At 45.5% G+C, this 25,543-nt stretch overlaps 1 protein-coding gene across 3 annotated transcripts in view; it reads right to left on the bottom strand.

Annotated features, from left to right (window-relative positions):
* Positions 1-25,543, bottom strand: part of LOC140543688 (PH and SEC7 domain-containing protein 1-like) — a 96,051-nt gene that overhangs the window by 19,127 nt on the left and 51,381 nt on the right. For all 3 annotated transcript variants that reach the window (XM_072666839.1, XM_072666838.1, XM_072666840.1), the window contains 4 exons: positions 24,814-24,926; positions 22,244-22,302; positions 20,493-20,585; positions 8,861-8,904 (listed from right to left, as the gene is read on the bottom strand). In XM_072666839.1, coding sequence (XP_072522940.1) covers positions 8,861-8,904; positions 20,493-20,585; positions 22,244-22,302; positions 24,814-24,926 — 309 coding nt within the window. The remainder of the gene's footprint in view (positions 1-8,860; positions 8,905-20,492; positions 20,586-22,243; positions 22,303-24,813; positions 24,927-25,543) is intronic.

Genomic DNA, 25,543 nt, shown 5'->3' with positions numbered 1-25,543 from the left:
ACTATAGACCCCTGTGGCGCGGCCTAAGCTTTCGGTCTTTGTTTTCCTACCATTACTTTTACTTTTCTACTTGAAGTCGTTCTGAAACCAGTTCTTTTACACTTTTACTGGAGTAAAAAGCTTCAGTTGATACTTCAACTTCTATAGAAGTCTTTTAAACCCTCGTATCTCCACTTCTACACTTCTACCTGAGGAATGAGTGTCTGGTTAGTAGAAGAAGCAGCTCAGGACCAACTGAACAGATTTTATAATAATTTCAATGTCATTTATTTGTCATTTCTGAGCATTTCTATCGGTCTACTCATCATATAAACCCCAGTACAACCTGTCGCTTCACGTCTTTTCACTGAGCAGCTGTTCGACAGCCAGATGTTGGCTGTGGAAATCCACACAGCAGTTCTGCTGCAACACTCTGCCATCTTACAGCTCAGAAAGCGAGGGTCAGAAAAGCTAAAATGGACCTTAACCAAAGGCTGACCCTTAAGTGTCTCGCTCACAAGTGGGCAGAGAGAAAGTGGTCAATCACACACAAACACAGCCGACTGAATGAGCATGTGCAGAAAACTTCAAGCTTGTTGCCTGGTAACTGCCAGCCTCAGCTCACACAAAGGGAAAAAACAGAGAGTGAGAGAGAGAGAAGGGGGAGGATTGATACGAGCAAGAGCGAGAGAGAGAGAGAGCGAGAGCGAGAGAGAGAGAGATGCTATCAGATACTGAAAAGCTGAAAAACCAGCACAGAGACACGTCTCATCTTCATTCCACTCCCAGAGATGCAGTGCAACCAGATGTGTGGGTGTTCCACCACCTTGGGACGAGCACAACTGCGCTCCTAACCCGTCCAATCATGCGCCAATCCTTAGAGAGGGCAATCGAGAAGAAAGAGAAATGGAGGACGGCGCGAGAGAGGAACTGACCGACTGAGGGCAGAGGGTGAAGTGTGTAATTATTGAGGAGCACAATGATTAGGCCTAAAGAACGGCATTCAGGGAGGAGAGCAGAAGCTAATGAGGACAGGAGGACTGCTTAAAACACATTTCATCACTTAACACACTTACACTCTCTCTCTCGCTCGCCCTCTCGCTCGCTCGCTCACTCACACATCGAACTAACACTGCACCAGACATTGTGTCTTAGCATCTCCTACAGTACTGTCCAAGACCACCCTTCTATCAGGGCTGTGTGTTGGCAAGAACCTGCCGATATGATACAGGTCACGATACAGGGGTCTGATTCAATATATCGCAAATATCGCGATACTGCAAGCAAGACGATATTTCGTGATTTTTAACAGATTTGAAATGAAATTTTAAGAAAATGGTCATAGTTCAAAAACACATCATCAAAAACAAAAGCTGACTTCTTATCCAATCAGAACAGTGATATCTAAAGAGGTCGGAGGGTCAAACACAACACAAAATGAGCCACGGTCTAATACCAATAAAATAAATACCAACTTCTATATCAATCTATATAATTTCTAGTCAGAACACACATCAAGTATGTCCCTAATATTTTGGACAAAACTATTGGGACACCTCCTTACCCACCGTTTCTTCTGAAGTCAAATCTGCCTTTGTTGGAGTAACCTCTACTCTCTACTGTCCAGGGAAGAAGGTGAGGTCAGGATGCTGAATGATCACCACCCCATCTCATCATCTCCACCTCCCCAACTCATCCCAGAAGTACTGGATGGAGCTCCACCATCATCCATCATTTCAGAGAACACAGTTCTTCCACTGCTCCACAGCTCCTCAATGCTGGGGGGCTTTATACCCCTCTAGCCCACGCCTGGCATTATTAAGCAGCATGGTGTCAATAGGGTCATGATGTTCATCTGCTCCAGAGAGTCCTATTCTATTGGCAGCACTTCTCTACAGGGACTAGACAAGCCGTGTGTGTGGGTGTGTGCATCCTGACCTCACCTTCTTCCCTGGACAGACGGTTACTCCAACAAAGGCAGATTTGACTTCAGAAGAAACGGTGGGTAAGGAGGTGTCCCAATAGTTTCGTCCAAAATATTAGGGACATACTTGATGTGTGTTCTGACTGGAAATGATATAAATAGATCTAGAAGTTAGTATTTTTATTGGTATCAGACCGTGGCTCGTTTCGTGTTGTGTTTGACCCTCCGACCTCTTTAGATATCACTGTTCTGATTGGATAAGAAGTCAGCTTTTGGTTTTGATGATGTGTTTTTGAACTATGACCGTTTTCTTAAAATTTAATTTCAAATCTGTTAAAAACCATGAAATCGTCTTGCTTGCAGTATCGCGAGATTTGCGATATATTGAATCGTACCCCCTGTATCGTATCGGCAGGTTCACGTCTGTGTCAGGAATGGGTGCAACCTATAATAGTTGAATGAATTTATTAGAAGGGGTGTCCACAAACATTTGCCTTTAACTTCACCTTTATTACACTGCCCATTCTGTCCAGGAGACTCACTTTCAGCGTTCCCGCAGATATATGAAGGTGAATTGTTCCTCACCTCCAAAGTTCAGTCTTAGAAAGAACAGTCAGACCTGTTCTGCTTTCAGTGATATTAAGGTCTGGACTAAGATCTGACTGGGAAAAACCGACACTGAAGAACACTGAACTCATTGCCATGTTCATGAAACCAGTTTGAGAACTGGTGGATAGTCTGTGGCCTTCAATCGATGACTGACCGGCGACTGACACAAGGCAGGTTGGGTCCATGGATTCATGCTGTTGGTGCCAAATTCTGACTCGACCATCCAGGCTACAAAATTCTTCCAGTATTAATAAGCCTGTGCCCACTGCAGCCTCAGCTTTCTGGTTTCGTGGTCTTCCTCAGGGCTGGACGTATTGTTGTCCATTCTGATGAGCTTTTCTGCTCACCACAGCTGTACAGAGCGGATATCTGTAGCTTGAGTTACTGTAGCCTTTCTGTCAGCTCCAACCAGTCTGACCATTCTCTGCTGACCTCTCATGTGTTTTCTTTATTACTCCATTACTCCATTCTGTAGTGCTGAAAATCTCGATGATCAGCAGTTCTAGAAATACTCGAACCGCCCTGCCACCCTCAAAATTAGGGATGCACCAATCTCATACTAGGATCTGATATCATTCCTGATGCTAACAAAATTTGCTGGATCGGGTATCGATTAATTAGTCTGATTTACGGACCCCGATTCTCGCACCGCCGGTATTCTAGGCTTCATAACCCAGCATCAAAGTAACCTACAGACATCAAACACAGATCACAGCAAACAGCACGACTCCCCCTATCTGACCAGCACGGTCCCCTCGACCCGTCATCAGCTATCAGCGAGTAATCCAGCTCGTCTTCCATATAAGGAGAACTGAGAAGGGAGGGGCTGCTCGCTCCTCTTTAGTCTCATAGACCTTAAATTTCAGAATAAAAGACCAGGTAGCCAGTAGACCAGTCCAGACAGCTCGCTGGTCAGAGATCCAGCACAGTTATTAATTTTAGTGACCAATAAGCAGAAACTGGGTTCATTTATATCGGTGTTATAGTTTGTTCTATAAAGTTTTATAAAGTAATGATTAGGTCAATCCTGATGCCTTAAGTCTCTCCCAGACGGTCAGGAATATAATTTATTAATTCATTAATTAATGGTATCGGATCGGTATTGGGTATCGATCGATACTTAAAGCTCATGTATCGGTATCAGTATTGAAAGAGAAAACGATGGATTGGTGCATCCTTACTCAAAATCACAGAGATCACATTTGATGGCTGGTGACTGGTACCTGAACCGGACTGACCGTATCGACATGACCTTATGCTCTGCACTGCACTGCTGGCACACGATTGGCTAATCAGATAACTGCATAAATGAGTAGGTGTACAGGTTGCTAATAAACGTGTTTGGTTAGTGCACACACACACACACACACACACACACACACACACACACAGTGACAGAAATACCTCCAACGACAGCCACAGGGCAGAACTGGGACTCTATCTGTAACACATTCATATAGGGAAAAAAGATCAATGAAATTCTGGCACAGTCTCAAGCAGGCGACCCAAATTCAATAAAACACAAAGCTCTTCCAGCCAAGCATCTCCACACACAGGCTCATTCAATCTGTGTCTCACTGGCAGGCAATCAGAGAACAGAACCACCAACCCAAACTCCTATTAACCTAATGAACAGAATTCCAAACACGAATACAATCAAACTGGGGATCCAACTAAGCTATTGACCTTGGTAGAGAAGATGTCTAAGGGAGCACAGGAGCAGGAGGTAGTTCTCCAGCTTTTAGGGGCTGTTCAGCTCTTGTAGTTGGGTTCTCTTGTTCCGGACCGAGCAGGAAAGTGATGTACAGTTAGATTTTAGGCCTAAGGGAATAAGGTGATGTATGATGCATGTTTGACAGATGGCTGCAAGTAGAGATCTGCACAAGGTGGGTGTGTCTGCAGGCCCTGTATGATCCACGTAATGACTAGTGGGAAATATTAATAATAAAAAAAACCTAAGCTGTAACAGCCAGCAGAGAGGACGCGAGTCTCCCAGATAAGCTGTAACAGCCAGCAGAGAGGACGCGAGTCTCCCAGATAAGCTGTAACAGCCAGCAGAGAGGACGCGAGTCTCCCAGATAAGCTGTAACAGCCAGCAGAGAGGACGCTAGTCTCCCAGCTAAGCTGTAACAGCCAGTATAGAGGACGCGAGTCTCCCAGATAAGCTGTAACAGCCAGCAGAGAGGACGCTAGTCTCCCAGCTAAGCTGTAACAGCCAGTAGACAGGACGCTAGCCTCCCAGCTAAGCACTAACAGCAAGTAGAGAGGACGCTAGCCTCCCAGCTAAGCAGTAACAGCCAAAAGAGGGGACGCTAGCCTCCCAGCTAAGCACTAACAGCCAGTAGAGAGGACGCTAGCCACCCAGCTAAGCTGTAACAGCCAGTATAGAGGACGCTAGTCTCCCAGCTAAGCTGTAACAGCCAGTATAGAGGACGCTAGTCTCCCAGCTAAGCACTAACAGCCAGTATAGAGGACGCTAGCCTCCCAGCTAAGCACTAACAGCCAGTATAGAGGACGCTAGTCTCCCAGCTAAGCACTAACAGCCAGCAGAGAGGACGCTAGCCACCCAGCTAAGCAGTAACAGCCAATAAAGGGGACGCTAGCCTCCCAGCTAAGCAGTAACAGCCAGAAGAGAGGACGCTAGTCTCCCAGATAAGCTGTAACACTTGTTTGTTTGTCGCACTTGTGTTCTGTATGCACTGTCTATGTTGCACCATGGTCCTGGAGGAACATTGTTTCGTTTCACTGTGTACTCTGTATGTAGTTGAAATGACAATAAACTCACTTGACTTGACTTGACTAACAGCCAATAAAGGGGACGCTAGCCACCCAGCTAAGCAGTAATAGCCAGTAGAGAGGACGCTAACCACCCAGCTAATGAGTAACGGCCAACAGAGAGGACAGTAGCCTCCCAGATAAGCAGTAACTGCCAGCAGAGAGGACAGTAGCCTCCCAGATAAGCTGTAACAGCCAGCAGAGAGGACGCTAGTCTCCCAGCTAAGCTGTAACAGCCAGCATAGAGGACGCTAGCCTCCCAGCTAAGCAGTAACAGCCAGCAGAGAGGACGCTAGTCTCCCAGCTAAGCAGTAACAGCCAGTAGAGAGGACGCTAGTCTCCCAGCTAAGCTGTAACAGCCAGTATAGAGGACGCGAGTCTCCCAGATAAGCAGTAACAGCCAGCAGAGAGGACGCTAGTCTCCCAGCTAAGCTGTAACAGCCAGTATAGAGGACGCGAGTCTCCCAGATAAGCAGTAACAGCCAGCAGAGAGGACGCTAGTCTCCCAGCTAAGCTGTAACAGCCAGCAGAGAGGACGCTAGTCTCCCAGATAAGCTGTAACAGCCAGCAGAGAGGACGCTAGTCTCCCAGATAAGCTGCAACAGCCAGTAGAGAGGACGCTAGCCTCCCAGCTAAGCAGTAACAGCCAGTAGAGAGGACGCTAGCCACCCAGCTAAGCAGTAACAGCCAATAAAGGGGACGCTAGTCCCCCAGATAAGCTGTAACAGCCAGTATAGAGGACGCGAGTCTCCCAGCTAAGCTGTAACAGCCAGCAGAGAGGACGCTAGTCCCCCAGATAAGCTGTAACAGCCAGTAGAGAGGACGCTAGTCTCCCAGCTAAGCTGTAACTGCCAGCAGAGAGGACGCTAGTCTCCCAGCTAAGCTGTAACTGCCAGCAGAGAGGACGCGAGTCTCCCAGATAAGCTGTAACAGCCAGCAGAGAGGACGCTAGTCCCCCAGATAAGCTGTAACAGCCAGTATAGAGGACGCGAGTCTCCCAGCTAAGCTGTAACTGCCAGCAGAGAGGACGCGAGTCTCCCAGATAAGCTGTAACTGCCAGCAGAGAGGACGCGAGTCTCCCAGATAAGCTGTAACAGCCAGCAGAGAGGACGCTAGTCCCCCAGATAAGCTGTAACAGCCAGTATAGAGGACGCGAGTCTCCCAGCTAAGCTGTAACAGCCAGCAGAGAGGACGCTAGTCCCCCAGATAAGCTGTAACAGCCAGTAGAGAGGACGCTAGTCTCCCAGCTAAGCAGTAACATCCAGCAGAGAGGACGCTAGTCTTCCAGCTAAGCAGTAACAGCCAGTTCAGAGGACGCGAGTCTCCCAGCTAAGCTGTAACAGCCAGTTCAGAGGACGCTAGCCTCTTTAATGTAGCTGAATGCATTCAATAGAAGGGGTGTCCACAAACATTTGGACATATAGTGCAGGGTAACGTTTTGGTCTTTAGTGTTTACACTCTTTACCTTTAATAGCCTGTCCATTCTGTCCAGGAGGCTCCCTTTCAGTGGTCCTGCAGAAATCTGAAGGCCCACGTTCCCTCAAAAGTCAGAACTTTGGGTGATATCAAGGTCCGGACTCACGGCCTGGACTCATTTCAGTGTTTTGAGAAACCTCCTGCAGATGCTTCATGGTCTATTGGATTCAGTTCAGGACTGAACTCATTGAACCCGTGTTCACGAGGCTTCTGCTTTGCGACATGGTGCATCGTCCTGTCGATGATCCCTTAGAAGATGGTAAACTGTGGCTATGAAAGGATGCACGTGGGCACGTGGTCAGCAATACTGCGTGTTAACAGCTCAAAATGTGCCAAGAAAGCATTCCACCACCTCCACAAGCCTGGGTGTCCACAAACTTTTGGACAAAGTGTACATAAGGGATGTTGCTGCGGCACTTCTCGCTTCATAGTCCTGATAGATGAACACCACATGCCTGTTTTCCCCCGTGAACCTTCCTGTCTGTACAATCCCCTCATCTCTCCATCTCTCCAAATCCCCCCCCCCCCATCCCCAAAAACATGTCTCCTGCGGCCCCCCTCCCTTTATCACCAGTAACATACTGGCTCATCCAGCCTACCCTATATTCCCCCACATCATCTCCCTCATATATAATGCATGATATGCAAAGTGTAATACCACCAGCTTGCGTGCATTAAACAGCAGTGCTGCGATAAGCTCCAAGTTATTGCAATGTGTTCTGCAGCAGAAAGTGGACTGGACTTTCTGCTGCAGCGCAGTGTGTGTATATGTATATGTGTGTGTGTGTGTGTGTGTGTGTGTGTGATCGAGCTAGAGAGAGAGAGAGGGAGAGAGAGAGGAGGAGGCTATTTTAAGACAGGTGGTAGGAGGACTGTAAGCACACCTTTACTCTGCTGGATGCAAGAAGGCCCCTTTAAAGAGTGTACTGATGTGCGCTTTCGCATGTTTACGTGTGGGTGTGTGTGTGTGTGTGTGCGCATGTGTGTGTGTGTGTTTGTGTGCGTGGTGTGTGAGACTGCGAATTCAGATCAGCGAACGGAGAAGGGCTGCTGCTGCTGCTGCTGCTATTGCCGCTGCTCCTGCGGAGCGGTAGCCATGGAGGCGTAACCATGGCAACAGTGCTAAGAAAGCCAGGGATTTTAATTGGTGACTGCGATGGCAAAGCAAGAATAGAAATCTTTGACACAGTAACGCCCTTACGGCGTCGTCCAGGCAGACGTCATCAATACACCCCCCCCCCCCCCCCAACACACACACACAGTTATTGCCATTACCGCTGCCATTATACGTCGTTCCCGCCTTCTGATGGCTTTCATCATCAAACATTCTACAGCCTCATTGTGAGATCAAAAAGCCTCAGCGCTTTTATCCTCCCACCTCGATTATGACATCACAATGCTGTGCACTGCCCCTACTGTATACCTGTAGCCACTATACTACAGTGCTAGACTACAGGCCCAAAGGTTTGTAGACACCTGCTGATGGCTGAAGGCTTCACACCAGCTGTGAGGATCTCACTGCATTCAGCCACGAGAGCATCAGTGAGGTCAAGTACTGATGTATGATGGATGATTAAGGGTATCTTAACGGTATTGGATGGAGCTCCATCACGGCTCCACCGTCCAATGCTGGTGGGCTTTATGGGGTGTCCGGATACTTTTGGACATAAAGGGGGCCACACAATTAGACGAATCGGCACCCACTGTCTAAATGGACGGGTGGTAATCCTACGAATTATTTTAATTTGATGAATTATATAAATAAATGCAAGACAGACCCAGACAGGTTCAGTGCTTCACACAATCGGCCTTACAGTGCCGCCCCCTTTGATCCACTGTCTCATTGTGACATCACAAAGCACAGCTTTTATCCTCCCATTATGACCTCACAATGGAGGAACGAACCCGTGAGCCGCGTGCATTGCCCCTTACTGTAGGCATGGAGGGATTGCCTCCGTGATGAGATAACCACGCCAATTTTTCACACTCCACAAATCCTCAGCGATCGTTTTTTGTGTAGTCAAGGAAATCTAACAGGATCCATTGGCCTCTGTTATGATGAGCATGTGGAGCAGGAGGAAACACAGAGAGACTCACATTGTCCACTGAAGCTTCTCGTTCTTGATGGAGTTGTACAGGGCCTGCAGAGAGAGACACACAGACACACACACAACCAGTAATTAGCCACAAATACCCACAAGAGTATCTGCAAGAGATATCTCCATCACGACCGATAGCTCATATCCTCCGTCACTGTATGACAATAATGGCACAGAAACAGATACTGAGAGGATGATTTGTCTCCTCCACCCAAATCCCACCCATACAAAGCACCATCATTCAGGGTATTGAACCACAAATAACCACGCAGTCAGTACCAATTATCACAGTACTGAGTCAATGCAGCAACAAGGCCTTGTTCAGGGTTGGCACCTGACAACAAAAGCTTCAGAATGACAGAAGTTACCCCACCCACTACAAGGATTACGGCTTTCTGCTGAAATGGGATAGATTTTTTTTTTTTTGGGGGGGGGGGACCAGCTTATTCTAATTATACCTACATTTCTCATTATACCATCTGTCCAAAGCACCCTGTTCCAGAAGTCCTGCTTATGGTCTACGTATTCCCTAAAGGCAGCAAAGGTCTCCTCCTTCTTTCAAACCTCCAATGAAAATCAAGCTGGTTTGATCTACCTGCTAACGTGATTTTAGGATTGTTGGAGACTTCTTCACTCATCTTAAGGTTCTGCTTTGCTCTTGGGCTGAACTTGGACTAGAACGTCCTGACTTGGCCACGTTGGTCAGTTGTTCCACTTGTAGTCGATTTAGTGGACAGTGGGACGGCTGATTTTTAACTGTTCCGAGACTCCTCTGCATCTCCACCCTTCTTTCTGAAGGCATCAGAGAGCTCTCTGGATCTGACCATGATGGTGATCATCTTCACCCCTCACTTCAAACATCAAGACTAAACGTCATAGGTTTAAATAAGACTCCAGACTCCTCCAGAAGAATCCTCTCCAACCATGTTCTGATCATCTGCAGCTGATTCTGATTCCACACATTTGAAGCACTGTTAAAAATCGAAATTCCTAGAGGAACTTTAAGGGGTTTGTCAATTTGTTGCTTTGAGGAACCTTCAATGACCCCTTTTCCTGAAGGTTCCTCAAAGCACCTTAAGAGACTCCTCCATAATTTCAAATTGAAGAACCTCCAAATGTTCCTCAAGGAACTTATTCTTTTATATGGGGCCTAAAATTGTGAAGGCCTTCTTAGTGCATTTCAGCTCTGACTCGTTGAGGCTTGGGTTCCACAAGAGCTCTAAAGGCCAGAATCAACCTTCTCAGCAGTGCCCACGCCCCTGCTGCCTGTTGGTTTGTAGGTTGTCCTTGCTTGGAGCACGTTTGGTAGGTTCTGACCACTGCATACCGAAAACACTCCTCAAGATCTGCCTGATGTGTTGGAGATGCTCTGACACAGTTGTCTAGAACATCACGGTTTGGTTCTCGTCAAAGTGTCTTGCCCATTTCTCCTGCTTGCACAGATCATCTTCAAGAACTGACTGTTCACTTGCTGCCTAATTTACTGTAGCCTGTAGCAGTGGTTTTAATGTTATGGCTGACTGTTGTATCTTGACTCTGAGATAAAAAAAAAAAAATGATATACATATAAAAAATAAAGGATTTTAGGGGTCCCTGGACCACACTTAGAGAGCCATGGAGATAAAGGAAGTAGTTCACCAACATCTGCTGAACATCATTACCAGGCAAGCCTTTTGTTTTCAGCATTAGTGTCAGCTGTTAGGGCCTGGAGTGACAGCTGGATTTTGACAGCTGTTGACAAGATGACAACGGTTATAATCGGTGAGATGTTCCGCATTCAGAGTTGGGAATGTGAGAAAATGGGGCCGTTTTACAGCTTAACGGAAACTGCATAATGTGCCTGCCCCGGAATTAACCCTTTAAAGCCTGAGCCATCCAATAATTGCATCATTTACATCATTTAAACTTTGGATATTTCAACATCATTTAAAACCGAATTTAAAACCGTTAATTTGACTCTGATCAATTACAAAAACATATCTAATATAATTATTATCATTATTATAATGCTTATATTACTTATTCCATATCATATTTGACACACCTGCAATGTATTGCTCACAACTTTAAACCCTTATACTCTGAACTGCCTCTAAAATATTACTGGGGTAATAATACTGGGCTTAGAAATCTGTATGTACTTTTCTGGTGCATGCAGTGCACTGATAATTCACCAGGGGACAGAAAGCATGCATCTGATTTTATATTGTTTAATTTATACTATAATCTGGTTTTATATTTAATAATGAACTATTTTATTATCATATGATGTTGCAGAGGTCTCATACATGATGACACTTGGTTATAAGGGGATATGAGCTGCCCCTGTATATTGACATCATTAAGATCCACTGTGAGCCTCCAGTAAGTTACAGGATGCTCCTGTTTATGCTAAATGGTTGTGAGCATGCTTGCAGTGTGAATATCAATGACGAACAGTCCTATCATACACTACATGTCCAAATGTTTGTGGACATTTGGTGCAAATCCACACACACAGCTTGCCAAGTTAGGGAGTTGGGGATGAGGTGGGTTGGGAATCATTGGTGAACATCCTGATCTTACTGACGCTCTTGTTGCTGAATGCAATCAAAGCCTCACAGCAATGCTTTAAAGCATTTCTTTCTTGGACAGTATAGACAGTATAAACTCCCTCCAACGAACGTCTTTTAAATAATAATCTTTTAAAGCAATGAATGAGCAGGTGTCCCAATACTTTTGTCCATTTTGTGTATGAGCGATCACCAGGAGAAACCAGCAGGCCTTTCCCTCCGGACCAAACGAATCACGCTCACAAACAAACGTTAATATCTGCGGCATTCAGAGCCTCCGAGCCAAACAAAGCCTATAAATGATCTACTAGTGAATGTCACTTCGATATTAACACCCCTCCATCACCCTCCCACACGCCACAAACGCACACACGGTCCAAAACAGCACAGACCATAATAAACGAAGAATGTTATGGTGGCGATCTTCTATGTCAGAGCGTTTGGTTGTAAGAAAATGTTCCTTAAATACGTAAAAAAAACAAAACAAAAAAAAACTAAACATGACCCCAAACAGGAGGAAAATGGTGAGACAAAGATAAAGACTCGACAAAGACAAAAGGCAGAAATATCAAACAGGTGATCCAGGTAAAGACGAGGTAAAGAGAAGGTGAACAAGCAGCAAACATGAAGGGATTTGTGATATTTTGGTGGCAAATTCATTACTTTTTTATTAAATAATAGCTAATATAGAAAAAGCATGTGACTGAGATGTAGTTTTCAACCACCACAAACATGTAGGAGTTTGGAAAAATATAATATTCAGTCCAATATTTCAGATATTATATAATCGTACCTCATTTTAGCTTGTACACTCTCTATAACCACTAACTATGGTAATTCATATTCTTTCTATTATTCAGCTAACAGAAATGGACAACCCCTCCACTGGACTGGGGATTAAAACCCGACCCAGGTGGTGTAACACCTCTGCTACACCAACAAGACTGCTTGATTCTGCTAAATGAGCATTAAATATTTACATTAAATAATGTGATCATCTAATATTTAATTAAAACAGTAATTTCCTAATATACTATAATAATAATGGCCTTTAGACAACCAAGTAGCGGAACATCGGTCTAAGAGGACTCTCTGGAGCAGATAAATAAACATGACCCTATTGGCACCATGCTGCCTAATGCCAGGCGTGGGCTAGAGGGGTATAAAGCCCCCCAGCAGCACTGAGCTGTGGAGGAAGTGTGTTCTCTGGAATGATGGTGGTGGAGCTCCATCCGGTACTTAGAATTAACTGAGAATTGATGTTACTGGTGTGGGTAGTAGACAGGTTACTTACCTAATTAATGTTTCTTTGACTGACTGCATAGAAGAACCACTTTTGGTTCTCTAAAGAACCCGTTTTCTTTTATGAACTTGGAGCTTTCTAGAATCAAAAGTGGTTCTTATATGAAATTACCCAAAGAAACATGTAGTATTTTAACCTGAAAGCAGCAGCTTCAGCATCATGCTGACGCTCCTCCACTGACTGCTTTCAGCTTGTCCAGAAATGCAGGTGAAATGCGTGTCCTTAATGGCTGGCTCAAAGCATGATTTACACCTACCGTCTGTAGGGGGAGCCCAGGAGCAAGAAGTAGTGCCAACTATAACCATTTGTAGCACCTTAATGATTAAAACAGCAGGCTCCCCCTACAGGTGGGGAGTGTAACTCACTTTTACTCCACCGCAGTAAATACAAAGAGCACCCCCTCATGGACAGACGGCTGTACAGATGCATTTCTGGACCTGGATCTGAAGGTGGAGCAGCATGTGGGCTGAGGCGGTAGAGTAACACTACAGGATTTTACACTAATATGACTCTATGGGTTCTGCAGCGTTACACAGCAGCAGTTCTGGAGAGAGGTTCTCCACCTGCAGCTCCACCACCAGAGCTCCATAGTGCAGTAGCAGCAGCAGCAGCGTTCCGGCCTGCAGTGGGGAATGACGGAGAATGATAGAGTTGGGGAGGTTCTGAAGCTGCTATTTTAAGGCTAAAGGCCTACATGATGTTCCTAAAAGCACCCGTCTTTTACAGTGTGGGTGTGCTCTGGAGTGGGGAGTGATGCAATGAGGTGAAACAGGTAAACAGCTCATACAAGTAAGGCAGAAAAGCCGGCGTACCCTCTTCCTCTTGCGAAACTGTGGATGTTTCTGGCCGTCCTGAGCCTTGCCCAGCAGGTCGGGGAACACCAGCGGTTTGAGGGAGCGCGAGCGGGGCGTGCGGGGGTAGCGGAAAGGGTCCATCATACGGAAATCTCGCCCGTATCGCACGGAACACAGCGAGCGAGAGCGTAGGCGGCCAGCAGAGTGGAGACTGTTCACGCCAATCATGATGACCGAGACCCTGAGGCTTCACCACACCAACGTCCAGTCAGTATTAGGGCCGAAATTTTCAGATCTTTACTCAGGGCAGAAAACTCCCAACTAATGGGCCCTCAGAGGACCAGGTATGGACCGAAGTGATGTTCTCAGAAAGATGGGAATTAGTAACTGACCAGTTCCTGTCCAGTGTTTTATGGAAAGTTGCTGATGTCAGGGTTTGTAATCCAGCTTTTTAGCGCAGGGCTCCATTCATAGTTCCATTACTGTGCTACCTTAATTGTCCATCTCCAACTTTGAGACTAAACAAGGTCTGAGCAAGTTCGTCAACAAAAAGCCAGAAACCCAAAGGAGCCATGTGTCTGAATTCACCAAAAAAAAAAAAACCCTGCAGGTTTCACAGCTTAAGTCTGAGGAGGTCCATGAAGATCACACCTGTAGAATGTCCAACCAAAGGAGCCACCAACCAACCAACCTTCCTACATTCAAAACAGGTGACTGGTGATCCAACAGGAGGCAAAAGGCTCACATGCGCACACATCCACGCGCTCACACACTCTCACAGATGGCAAGGGATGCTTGCAGAAGTGCGAAAGGACAGCCAGAATCCAACAGATGGATGAAACGGGCGGAAACCGAGAGATGACAGAACAGAAGAAGTGAGCACACACCCACTCATACATACATGAAAACACACACCAACCGAGCTGGATGGGAGCGCAAGGGGTCTTCCTTTCAACCTGCAAGAGGGTCCAGATCCCTCCAAAAATTAAACACAAAAAAAATGTAATAATAATAAAAAAAAATAAATAGTCAGTTGAGAAGGAATCAAATTCACGCGCTAAGCTGGAATATCGCTCTCTGGAATATCGAAGAGGAACGAGACTCCATCTCTCCTGTTGCTCGCCTGTCGCTCCCACTCCTCCTCCACCTCCTCCTTCAGCTCCTCCAGCGCAGAAGAAGCGAGCAGAACTCCAGCTTCACAGGACATGCGTCATTCTTATCCTAATCCATCCATCCATCCATCTCCTCTTTTCTTTTTCTTTCCTCGCAGGGACGTCGACCCCCTCCAGCTTCAGAGGAAAGCTTCTTCATAATCCCTCCCCATGCTGCTGCACTGGAACTGTGGCGGGAGCTGCTCGGTTCGGGCCCCCCGGATCTTGCGGTCCTTTACCCGCTCTCTCGGTTTCGCTCCTCTCGCTGTAGCTGATGGAAAGCGGCTGAGTCTCAGAGAGACCTGATTGAGGCTGTGAGCTTCTTTCTTTCCTCCCTCCCTCCCTCTCTCTCTCCCTTTACCTCCCTCTCTCACTCTCAATGCATATCTCCCTCCCTCTGCGCTCGGCTACCGAACAGCCAATCGCGGCCGTCCAACTGGTCCACATATACACAGAGAGAGAGAGAGAGAGAGAGAGAGAGAGAGAGAGAGAGAGAGAGAGAGAGAGAGCACACACACACACACACACACCGAAAGCTGATTAACATTCTGCACTTGTCCTTTCTGTGAGGTGTGAGAGAGAGAGAGAGAGAGAGAGAGAGAGAGAGAGAGAGAGATGAACGCAGAACAATCAGCACATGTGGGAATGTGTGAAATGCAGGGCACATTTTACAGTAGGAAACTGCAGCGTATTTCAATTAGAACGCAGAGAGACTACAGTGCTACTCCTTTGTCTCTTGCTGCCATTAGATCAGTAGAATTGAGAGCGCAACGCTTCACGCTTCCAAATTCACAGTTTTATGAAGCCTGCCTGTTTAATCCACAAAGCATCTCACTCTTAGAGCACACACAAACACACGGTCTAATAATTAGCTCTGCTTATAATTTGCTACATTATTTGCATATATGCTGCACCTGCATCTAATGTATAATAATAATAATAATAATATTATTATTAATAATAGCTTAAAGTTAATAGTCTAAGAGTGTTGAGTAGAGAGAGCGCCATCTACCCACCCGGAGAGAGCACGGCCAATTGTGCTCTCTAGGACTCCGGCTACTGATGGCAAAGTGGCACGGCTTGGGATTTAAGCCTGCGACATCTCCGAGCCTGCTGAGTCACTCCAAACCCCCCCAAATTACATTTCTATTAATGCTATTTTATAAATAACGCTTAAAGACATTTCTTCAGTTGTTTGTGTTCGGTTAGATTCCCTCCATTTTTCAGTAGAAATGAAATGTTGGGGTTCTTAACCTTTTTCACCGCAAGAAAATTTATTAACTCTCCTTTTTCTCCAAGTTTGGTTCTGCCAATACGCCCACCTGTTCATAACGCCCACCTGTTCATAACGCCCACCTGTTCATAACGCCCACCTGTTCATAACTCCCCCTTGCACTAGCAATGCTCCCGACACCAGGAGGGTAATGACCTAACACACGTCGCCCTCCTGATACATGTGAAACCAAGCCGACGCCTCTCCTTCTTCAAACTGCCACTGATGTGGCATCGCTGGGCAGCCGACGCGCTCTGAGGAAAGCACCGGGTCCCTAGCTTCGCCGCACCAGCTAACAGGCGCCTGTGCCAGCCAACATCGCTTAAGAGTGTTGAGTAGAGAGAGCGCCATCTACCCACCCGGAGAGAGCACGGCCAATTGTGCTCTCTAGGACTCCGGCTGCTGATGGCAAAGTGGCACGGCTTGGGATTCAAGCCTGCGACATCTCCGAGCCTGCTGAGTCACTCCAAACCCCCCCAAATTACATTTCTATTAATGCTATTTTATAAATAACGCTTAAAGACATTTCTTCAGTTGTTTGTGTTCGGGTAGATTCCCTCCATTTTTCAGTAGTAATAAATGTTGGGGTTCTTAACCTTTTTCACCACAAGAAAATGTATTAACTCCCCTTTTCTCCAAGTTTGGTTCTGCCAATACGCCCACCTGTTCATAACGCCCACCTGTTCATAACTCCCCCTTGCACTAGCAATGCTCCCGACACCAGGAGGGTAAGGACCTAACAAAGGTCTCCCTCCCCAGCCGCCGCCTCTTCTTCTTCAAACTGCCGCTGGGCATCGCTGGGCAGCCGACGCCCTCGGAGGAAAGCACCGGGTCCCCAGCTTCGCCGCACCAGCTAACAGGCGTCTGAGCCAGCCAACATCGCTTAAGAGTGTTGAGCAGAGAGAGCGCCATCTACCCACCCGGAGAGAGCATGGCCAAGTGTGCTCTCTAGGACTCCGGCTGCTGATGGCAAAGCGGCATGGCTCGGGATTCAAGCTTGCGACCCCTGAGCCATAGTGGTAGTGCATCTGGCTGCTGAGGGACTCTAAAAATGTGATTTCTATTAATAATATTTTAATAAATGATGTTTAAAGACAATTCTTAATTTTTTTATAATATTTTTGTAAACAGTTTTAATCCAAATTTGATGCTGCCAATAAACCCACCTGTTTATAACTCCCCCTAGCTCTAGCAATGTTTCCAACACTAGCAAGGTAAGGACCCAACACGTCTCCTCCGATACATGCAAAGCCAGCCACCAACTTTTCCAACTGCTGCTGAAATGGCATCGTCAGCTCAATGCCCAGGGGGCTTTATACCCTGCTGGCCAAAAGGTTCCTGTTGATTTGCTCCAGAGAGTCCTATTCTATTGGCAGTGGACTAGACAAGCTGTGTCAGCAATGGGTGCAATGAATGTCCACAAATATTTGGACACGCAGGTTTTAATGAACAGCAGCCATGCTCATTCAATCAGCTCCAGCACTGCTAGGGCCTGATGTCTCTCCACGGTCTTCTCAGTGTGTGCCTCCCAACATGACAGCGTCCTTCAGGATGCAATTACCATTTACACAATTACTGCTGTCGTGGCAACGGCACCCACTCTCCGAGACAGGCCGAACATTCCCAGCGCAGCTCCCGTTCTTACGTCACTCATGCAAAGAAGGCCTTCATCTGCAGCGATGCTCGGGTGTACCGGGTTCATGTACTGTGAGCTGGCTCGCCTCAGCAGCAGAAATGCGTTTGGGAAGAGTAGGAGGGAAGAAAGTAATAGCTGGTGTTGCAAGGGAGAGAGTGATAGCTGGAGGGAATACAGAGCGAGCGAGCGAGAGAGAGAGAGAGAGAGAGGGCGAGATAGAGCCCGGCTCTATCTATACTACAATAACAACGGACAAACTCGCTGCTTCACGACCTTCTGTGTCTACTATTCAAACAGTACTGACTTCAACACCCTGGACAGCGCCACAGAATTAACGATGTATCCACATCAATTAGCCAGAACAATAAAACCACCCGCCTAATATTGTGTAGCTAAGCCTCTTGCCAGCAAAACAACCCTGAGCCATCGAGGCCCGGACTCCACAAGACCTCTGAAGGTGTTCTGTGGTACCTGGAACCTGGACACCTAGATGTTAGCAGTAGACGTTGTGAGGTGGGGCCTCTATGAGCATCAATGAACCTTTTCAATAAACCGTTTATCGGTTGTCCTTCCTTGGAGCACCTGCCTGATGTTTTGGAGATGTTCTGACCCGGTCAACTAGCTTTTGGGTCGGGTCTCGTCTTGACTATCCACCCTTGACAGGTGCCATTGCAACCTATGCTGATTGGTAGGTAAGTAGTGTCCAGTCAGGACTGCTTTCTGAATGTGGCACAATACAGGTCAATCCTGTATCAAAGGTAAAGTAACAATGGGGTGGTCCGAGTGGTCCAGCAAAATAAGGCACTATGATCAGAGGATCGCTGGTTCGAATCCTGGTCATGCTGGGGCCCTAAGAGAGCACAATTGTTATTTATTATTAATTATTTTATATTAATCTAAATAAATTTTATATTATTTTATATTAATTATTATTTAAAAAAAGTAACAATTACTTTACTCTTTTACTTTAAAAGTAAAAATGATTATTAAAAAAAGTAACAATAAACATCTATGAAAATACAGCTCTGGAAAAAATGAAGCGTCCACTTAATTTGTTCTCATAAATTTGCATTTCTTGGATTTTCTTCCAGGAATTTCATCAAACAGAGCTGAGTTTGCTGTTGGGACTTTATGCCGTTCATAGTCTGCAGATTCAGCAATGTGAAAGACTAGTGGAGAGCCGGCCGAGACATGAGAGCTGTGATTGGCCGTCGGGGTTATTATTTCACCATAGCGATTTCTGAATGCTCTCAAAGTTCAGATATTATTACTGTGTTTAAATCTGAATAATAACTTCTTTACATTATAATTATTATCATTTTAATTAAGCAGCTGTTTTGAGCAGTTGTCATTTCTGCAATAAATAAATAAATGCTCTAAATAATATTATTTTATTTGGAATTTAGAAAAAATGTAGTCCATGGTTTATTAAATACAGTGCAAATGTTCATTTCTCTAAACACACTGCCTATACATAGTAAAAGCAGAGAAACTGAGAATATAGGGTGGTCTCTGGGTCTCTTATGTCTGCACTAATGAAGCAATGGAACCACCTGAGTAACCATAAGCACCTGCGAAGCCAACAGCCCCAAACATTATGGTGCCCTGAAATGAGGGGATCTGTATAAAAGAAACAGGTGAACATGAAAGGTATGGAATTAAGTAAATAGCCTTAAATTAAAGGCTGGAATGTGGACTTTAATCACGTCTGATTGGTCTGATTAAAAACGGAGGGAGGAAGGGAGGGGCATATCAAGGGGGTAAATCAATGGGGGTAGATTAGGGGTCTGGTTAGTGGAAGAAGCAGCTCGGGACCAACTGAACATATTTTTTTTATCATAATTTCAATTTAATTAAAATTTTATTTAGGATTATTATTGTACGGTCATATTTAATATCATCATTGTCACACAAAACCCTGGTATCTCCAAAAAAAGTCATTTTGGAGCATTTCTATTGGTCCAGCTCGAAAATAATGTGAAGAACAGCTGCCAGATTCACAATATGTCATAACCTGAAGAAACAGAGAGCAGAAATGGAGGTTTTTGAGTGACAGCAATGTTCTTTTACATCTGTCTGAGCTTGGAGATACAAGGTTTTTCCCTATTTTCTTCAAATTACACATTTAGTCTTTCCATTGCGGAACGTCCCCAGTACACTCATCAGTCTCTACAGTGTTGATCTGGTGGTCAATAACCAACTAACAAGCACAACCAGTGTGTTTATTTATTTCTTCAATTGACACATTGCGCACCCCCCACCCTCCTCCCCACTCCGGTCCGGCCCCTCATACGCTAAGTGGTAACTATGGCAATGATCTTGCCATCAATATATGAACAAAGTGAACAGCATTACTCAACATGACCTCCAGTAAGGACCCTCCAGTGGACCATAATGGCAGTTGTACCCAGTGACATCCTAAATAAAACATCCTCTTTACTGGAAAACAAATTCAGCGACTGAGTCTTAACGAAGCAAACCTCGTTAACATTCATTAGCATAAGGCCAGGCACGCTGCTGATTGATTTTCGAATGTGCCTGGGGGCCTAATGAAAGGAACCGAAATATGCCTGGCTTCCTATCTCTGACACAAAGGCAATAATGTAATAATGAAATCTAATGAAAAACAGCCTAATGGGGAGGTAATTCCCTCAGGAAAAAAAAAAACCCTTTGCTCCGAGAACGCAGAAAACAGCAGCGCAAAACACAACAGACAATTGACCGCTCACTCATTTATTCACTCAGATAATAAAGTAAATGGACACCACACAACATATACCTGCTGTACAAAGCAGTCTGGGTGCACCGGAGTATAAATCAGTATGCTGAGTGCGTGCATTTGTTAGGTATACATGCACATGTGTCTGTCTCTGGCAGTGTGTGTATTCTCATGCCTGTGTGAGAAATCACTGGTAATCTACCTTGAGAAGCTCTCTTGGGAAATCATGGCCGCTGTTCAGTCCCTCCAGGTTCCCAATGAACTGAGTGCAGGACATCCGCTTTCCTCCAATGTTCTGCCAAATCAAGACCGGAGACAGTTACTGAAGATACACTGTATGTCTAAAAAAAAAAAAAGTTTGTGGACACCCCTTCTAATGAATGAATGGTGCACCCATTATGGACAAAGAAAGATGTGCAAAGAAGTATTGCCAATAGAATAGGACTCTCTGGCATAGTTAACCATGAACCTAACGCCACCTAATGCCAGACGTGGCCTAGAGGGGTATAAAGCCCCCCAGCATTAAGCTTTGGAGCAGTGGAAGAACTGTGTTCTCTGGAATGATTGTGGTGGAGCTCCATCCAGTACTTATGGGATGAGTTGGGGATGAGATGGGGATGAAGTGGGGTGGTGGTGATCATCATCCAACATCCTGACCTCAATCATGCTCTTGTCACTGAATGCAATCAAATCCTCACAGCAATGCTCTTCCAGAATCTAGTAGACAGTCCTCTTTCCTGGACAGTAGAGACAGTCACTCAAAACAACAAAATCAGGATCAGCTCATTTTAATACCCTTGACTTCAGAAGAAACAATCAATGAGCAGGTGGGTGTCCCAATACACACTATGTACAAAAGTATTTGGACACCTGCTCATTCACTGTTTCTTCTGAAATCAAGGTTATTAAAAAACAAGCTTGTCGTTACTGTCCAGGGAAGACAAGTGAAGTGAAGTTCTGTGAGGATTTAATAAGGTCACCATGTTGGATGATGATGATGATGATGATGATTATGATGATCACCACCCCACCTCATCATCCCCAACTCCCTAACACCTCCCAAAAGTACTGGTTGGAGCTCCAACCATTATTCCAGAGAACACAGCTCATCCACTGCTCCACAACTCAACGATTGGGAGGCTTTATTCCCAATCCTTGGTTCGAATCTAATTTGCAAAAAGTGGACGGGATCTGGGAAGGCAGGGGTCATTAGAAGGGGTGTCCACAAACTTTTGGACAAACGGCGTATGAAGAACCTTTACAATCTCATGGCTCAAATATCACGGGATCATATCTTTTAGAGGTTTCAGAGATTTTCATCTTATGCCTTTATCCCTTCCTCCCTTACAATTCATACCCAACAGTATAAACCCATGAGCTCCCAATCATAGAGAACAGACGGAAGCCGATAAATAAAATCAATAAATCAATAAAATCAAGAAGCCCTTCTCTCCATAGAAGTGGGAAGCAAGCATGCATGTGTTGCTTTTCATGATATTGTCATGTCATTAGTAGGCAAGTGCAATGTGGGCTTAAAGGTGGTATTTCTAGAGAGGGGCTGTTTTATTGGGTGGATTGGAGCTGAGGATGCTCTCTGATCCACACAGACAGCGGCGAGCCATTTTAACAAATTGATTCCAGCACTTCACAGCACAGGAACTCAGCAGGGAATGCTCCACATGACTGAGTGTGTGTGTGAGAGAGTGTGTGTGTGAGAACGAACGATTAGAAGAGGGCAAGAATAAGAAAAGGACTGTCAAGGTTGAACCTTAATTTAAAACCCTTCTTCTATCCAACACAGCATTCATAAGATATTATAAACCATAAAATACAAAACTGCAGGCAGGATGTATTTCCAGGATAAAGACACCTGTGGTGAGAGCTGCTCTGTGCTTTGTGTTGAGAAATGGGCCTAATATTACTTTCCTCCCCCTCCTTTACGCGCATGCCCACCTGACCATGCAGGTCCGTGTTGAGCAGCATCAGCGCGCAGGTTAGCGTGTGGACCCCATCTGTAAGAGCAAAGTCAAACACATAGATGAAGCATAGAGTTGAAGATAATGCTACTAATCCTACATCCCACCGGACTGGCACAACCACATTAAATGACTAAAGTATTGGGACACCTGCGTATTCATGGTTTCTTCTGAAATCAAGGATATTATAAAGATATCTATCCTATTGCATTCAGAGACAATAGCTTTGGTGAGGTCCACAAATGATTCCCAAAGACCTGGATGGAGCACCATCCATCTTTCCAAGAACACAGTTCTTCCACTGCTCCACAGCTCAATGCTGGTGGTTGTATACCCCTCTAGCCCACTCTTGACATTAGACACAGAGGTCTGCCTTTTTTATTGGCAGTATTTCTCTAAAGGGACTAGACAAGCTGTGTTTGCATCTGTCAGCAATGGGTGCAATAGGTTAAAGTAGCTGAATGCATTCGTCAGAAGAGGTGTCCACAAACTTTTGGACATGAAGTGCATTTAGTTTTCTATTAAGAGATGTGGACACATCAATAGCCAAGCCAAACAATATCAATACATAAGGATCCCGTTTTGAGACTCCTCTGTATCTCCACCCTTCTTTCTGAAGGCCTCAGAGAGCTCTCTGGATCTGGCCATGATGGTGATCTTCTTCACCACCCCTCACTTCAACCATCAATCAAGATCAGAGCAGACTAAACAGCTGAGGTTTAAATAAGACTCCAGACTCCTCCAGAATAATCCTCTCCAACCATGTTCTTTTATTTTAATACACAAGGATGTACACAAGGAAACTACGATATATTTCCAAAAGTATGTGGACACCTGCTTCTCCAGAGAATCTTCTCAAATCAAGGGTAATAATAGGGAGGTTGTTCCACCTGCAAGAAAACTCCCCGATTCTTCTCAAAAGTCTCTACACTAGATATAAGAACATTGTTGTGAGGACTTGATAGCATACACAATCAGTTCTTAATCACAAATGCCACTGTAACTCATCCAAAAGGTACTGGATGAAGCCCCATCACTCCGGAGAAGGCAGTTCCACTGCTTCACAACCCAATGCTGGGGGATTTATACGCCTCCAGCTGATGCTTGACAGTGGGGTTACGCTTTTAGGGGGCTTTACTCACTCAGTCATATCACATTATTGGTGGCACTAGCTGCCAAGATCAACAGTCTCAGCTAAATAACATCAGCCAAGCCTCAGCTATTCTGACGGCATTCTTACACAGTTAGTAAGATTAGGTGCTGATGTTGGATCGTTAGTTCTAGATCACAAACTCCACTCCAGCCCATCCTAAAGGTATTGGATAGAGCTCCAACGATCCAGAGAATGTAGCTTGACTGCACCACAGCCATCTCTAACAAAAACCTGGCTTTGGAGAGCTCAAGAGCAGCTCATTCTACTGGTTAAGGGCTTTTCTATGGAAACCTGAACACCCAGGTCAGCAGTAGCTGCGATTTAAAGCAGTTGAATTCAGTGTCTGGATATTTTTGGCCATCCAGTTCTACTGAACCCTATCAAGCAGTACAACTGCAGACCTGTCTAGAAGTACAGTGGCTGTTAGCTCACTCTTTAAGACCCCCAGATGGTACATATGACAATTTGGTTGTGTTTCAATTAGAAACATATAGGACTAGTCTGAAATAGAACTATAATGTCCATATGTTTGTGGACACCCCTTCTAACGAATGCTTTAAGCTGCTTAAGTTGAGCTGTCCATTAGTACCCCCCCCCCCTTCAAAAAACCCTGTCTAATCTCTACTGCCCTGTGCTTAATAGTTGTATATTCCATTACACCAATCAGCCATAACATTAAAACCACCAACACAGCCCTGACCTGTCCAGGCATGGACTCCACAAGACCTCTGACACCCCCTGTTCTGTGTTTTCTGGAACATCAAGACACAACAGCAGATCCTTTCCCAGCCAACATGCCCATGTGGGACCTGTATAGGTAGCCCAACCAGAAAGCGTTGCCCATGTTGGCCCCATATATGGATGCCCACCCTGTTCCCGTCGGGTCAGTGTCTATAAAGCAGTACAACTGCAGAACTGTCTAGAAGCACAGTGGCTGTTAGTTCACTCTTCAAGACTCCCAGATGGTACATATGACACTCAATTTAAGGTGTGTTTCAAGTAGAAACGTGTAGAACTAGTATGAAATATAACTATAATGTCCATATGTTTGTGGACACCCCTTCTAACGAATGCATTCAGCTGCTTTTAGCTGCTTAAGTTGAGCCGTGGAGCAGTGGAAGAACTGTGTGCTCTGGAAATGATGGATGGTGGAATGGGGATGAGGGGTAGTGGTGATCCACTACTATCCAACGTCCTGACCTCTTGTCGCTGAATGCAATGCTCCTTCAAAAACCCAGTAGAAACCCCTCCTTCCTGGACTGTGGAGACAGTTATTCCAACAAAAGCAGGATCAACTCTTTGATTATGGATAAAAAAAAAAAACAATGAACGACCAGGCGTCCCAATACTTTTGGCCATGTATTCTTCTACCACACGCGTTTTAAGAAACTCACCCTCAGACAGCATGAGCATGGGGTTGCACTGCAGGTATCTTCGTGAGAAATGAGCTAGAACTCGCTCCCTCTCCTGAGTTTCTCCCATCAGGGCAAATTCCAGCAGGAAGGTCCTGAAGTAAACAAAGAGTAACGCAATGAAGAAACACAGATGGTCAAACGTCTCCAACATCTCAAGGCTGAACAGAGCTTTGGCCTGCCAAATGTTAGGAATTCCTGAAATCTGCCAAATACACTGAAATACCATGTTCTGAATAACCATGACCAGCAGATGGCACTCTAACAGAGTGCTTGACAGCACTGGAAATGTCCATTAGTACCCCCTCCCCCCTCAAAAAACCCTGTCTAATCTCTACTACCCTGTGCTTAATAGTTGTATATTCCATTACACCAATCAGCCATAACATTAAAACCACCAACACAGCTCTGACCTGTCCAGGCATGGACTCTACAGGACCTCTGAAGGTGTTCTGTGCTTTCTGGAACAAACATCAAGACGTTAGCAGCAGATCCTTTCCCAGCCAACATGCCCTGTATAGGTAGCCCAACTGTGGACCAGAAAGTGTTGCCCATGTTGGCCCCACATGTGGATGCCCACCCTGCTCCCACTGGGTCAGTTATGGGAGCATGGAGCTCATCTGGTTTGCACACTCCACATGAGGCCTAGATGGGACCCATGTGAGATTAAGGTAGGCTGTAAGCCCAACTGTACAGATCCACGCAGATCCCA

This window comes from Salminus brasiliensis, chromosome 22 (genome assembly GCF_030463535.1).
Source record: "Salminus brasiliensis chromosome 22, fSalBra1.hap2, whole genome shotgun sequence".
NCBI lineage: Eukaryota > Metazoa > Chordata > Actinopteri > Characiformes > Bryconidae > Salminus > Salminus brasiliensis.
This window is presented reverse-complemented; position numbering and strand designations above follow the sequence as displayed.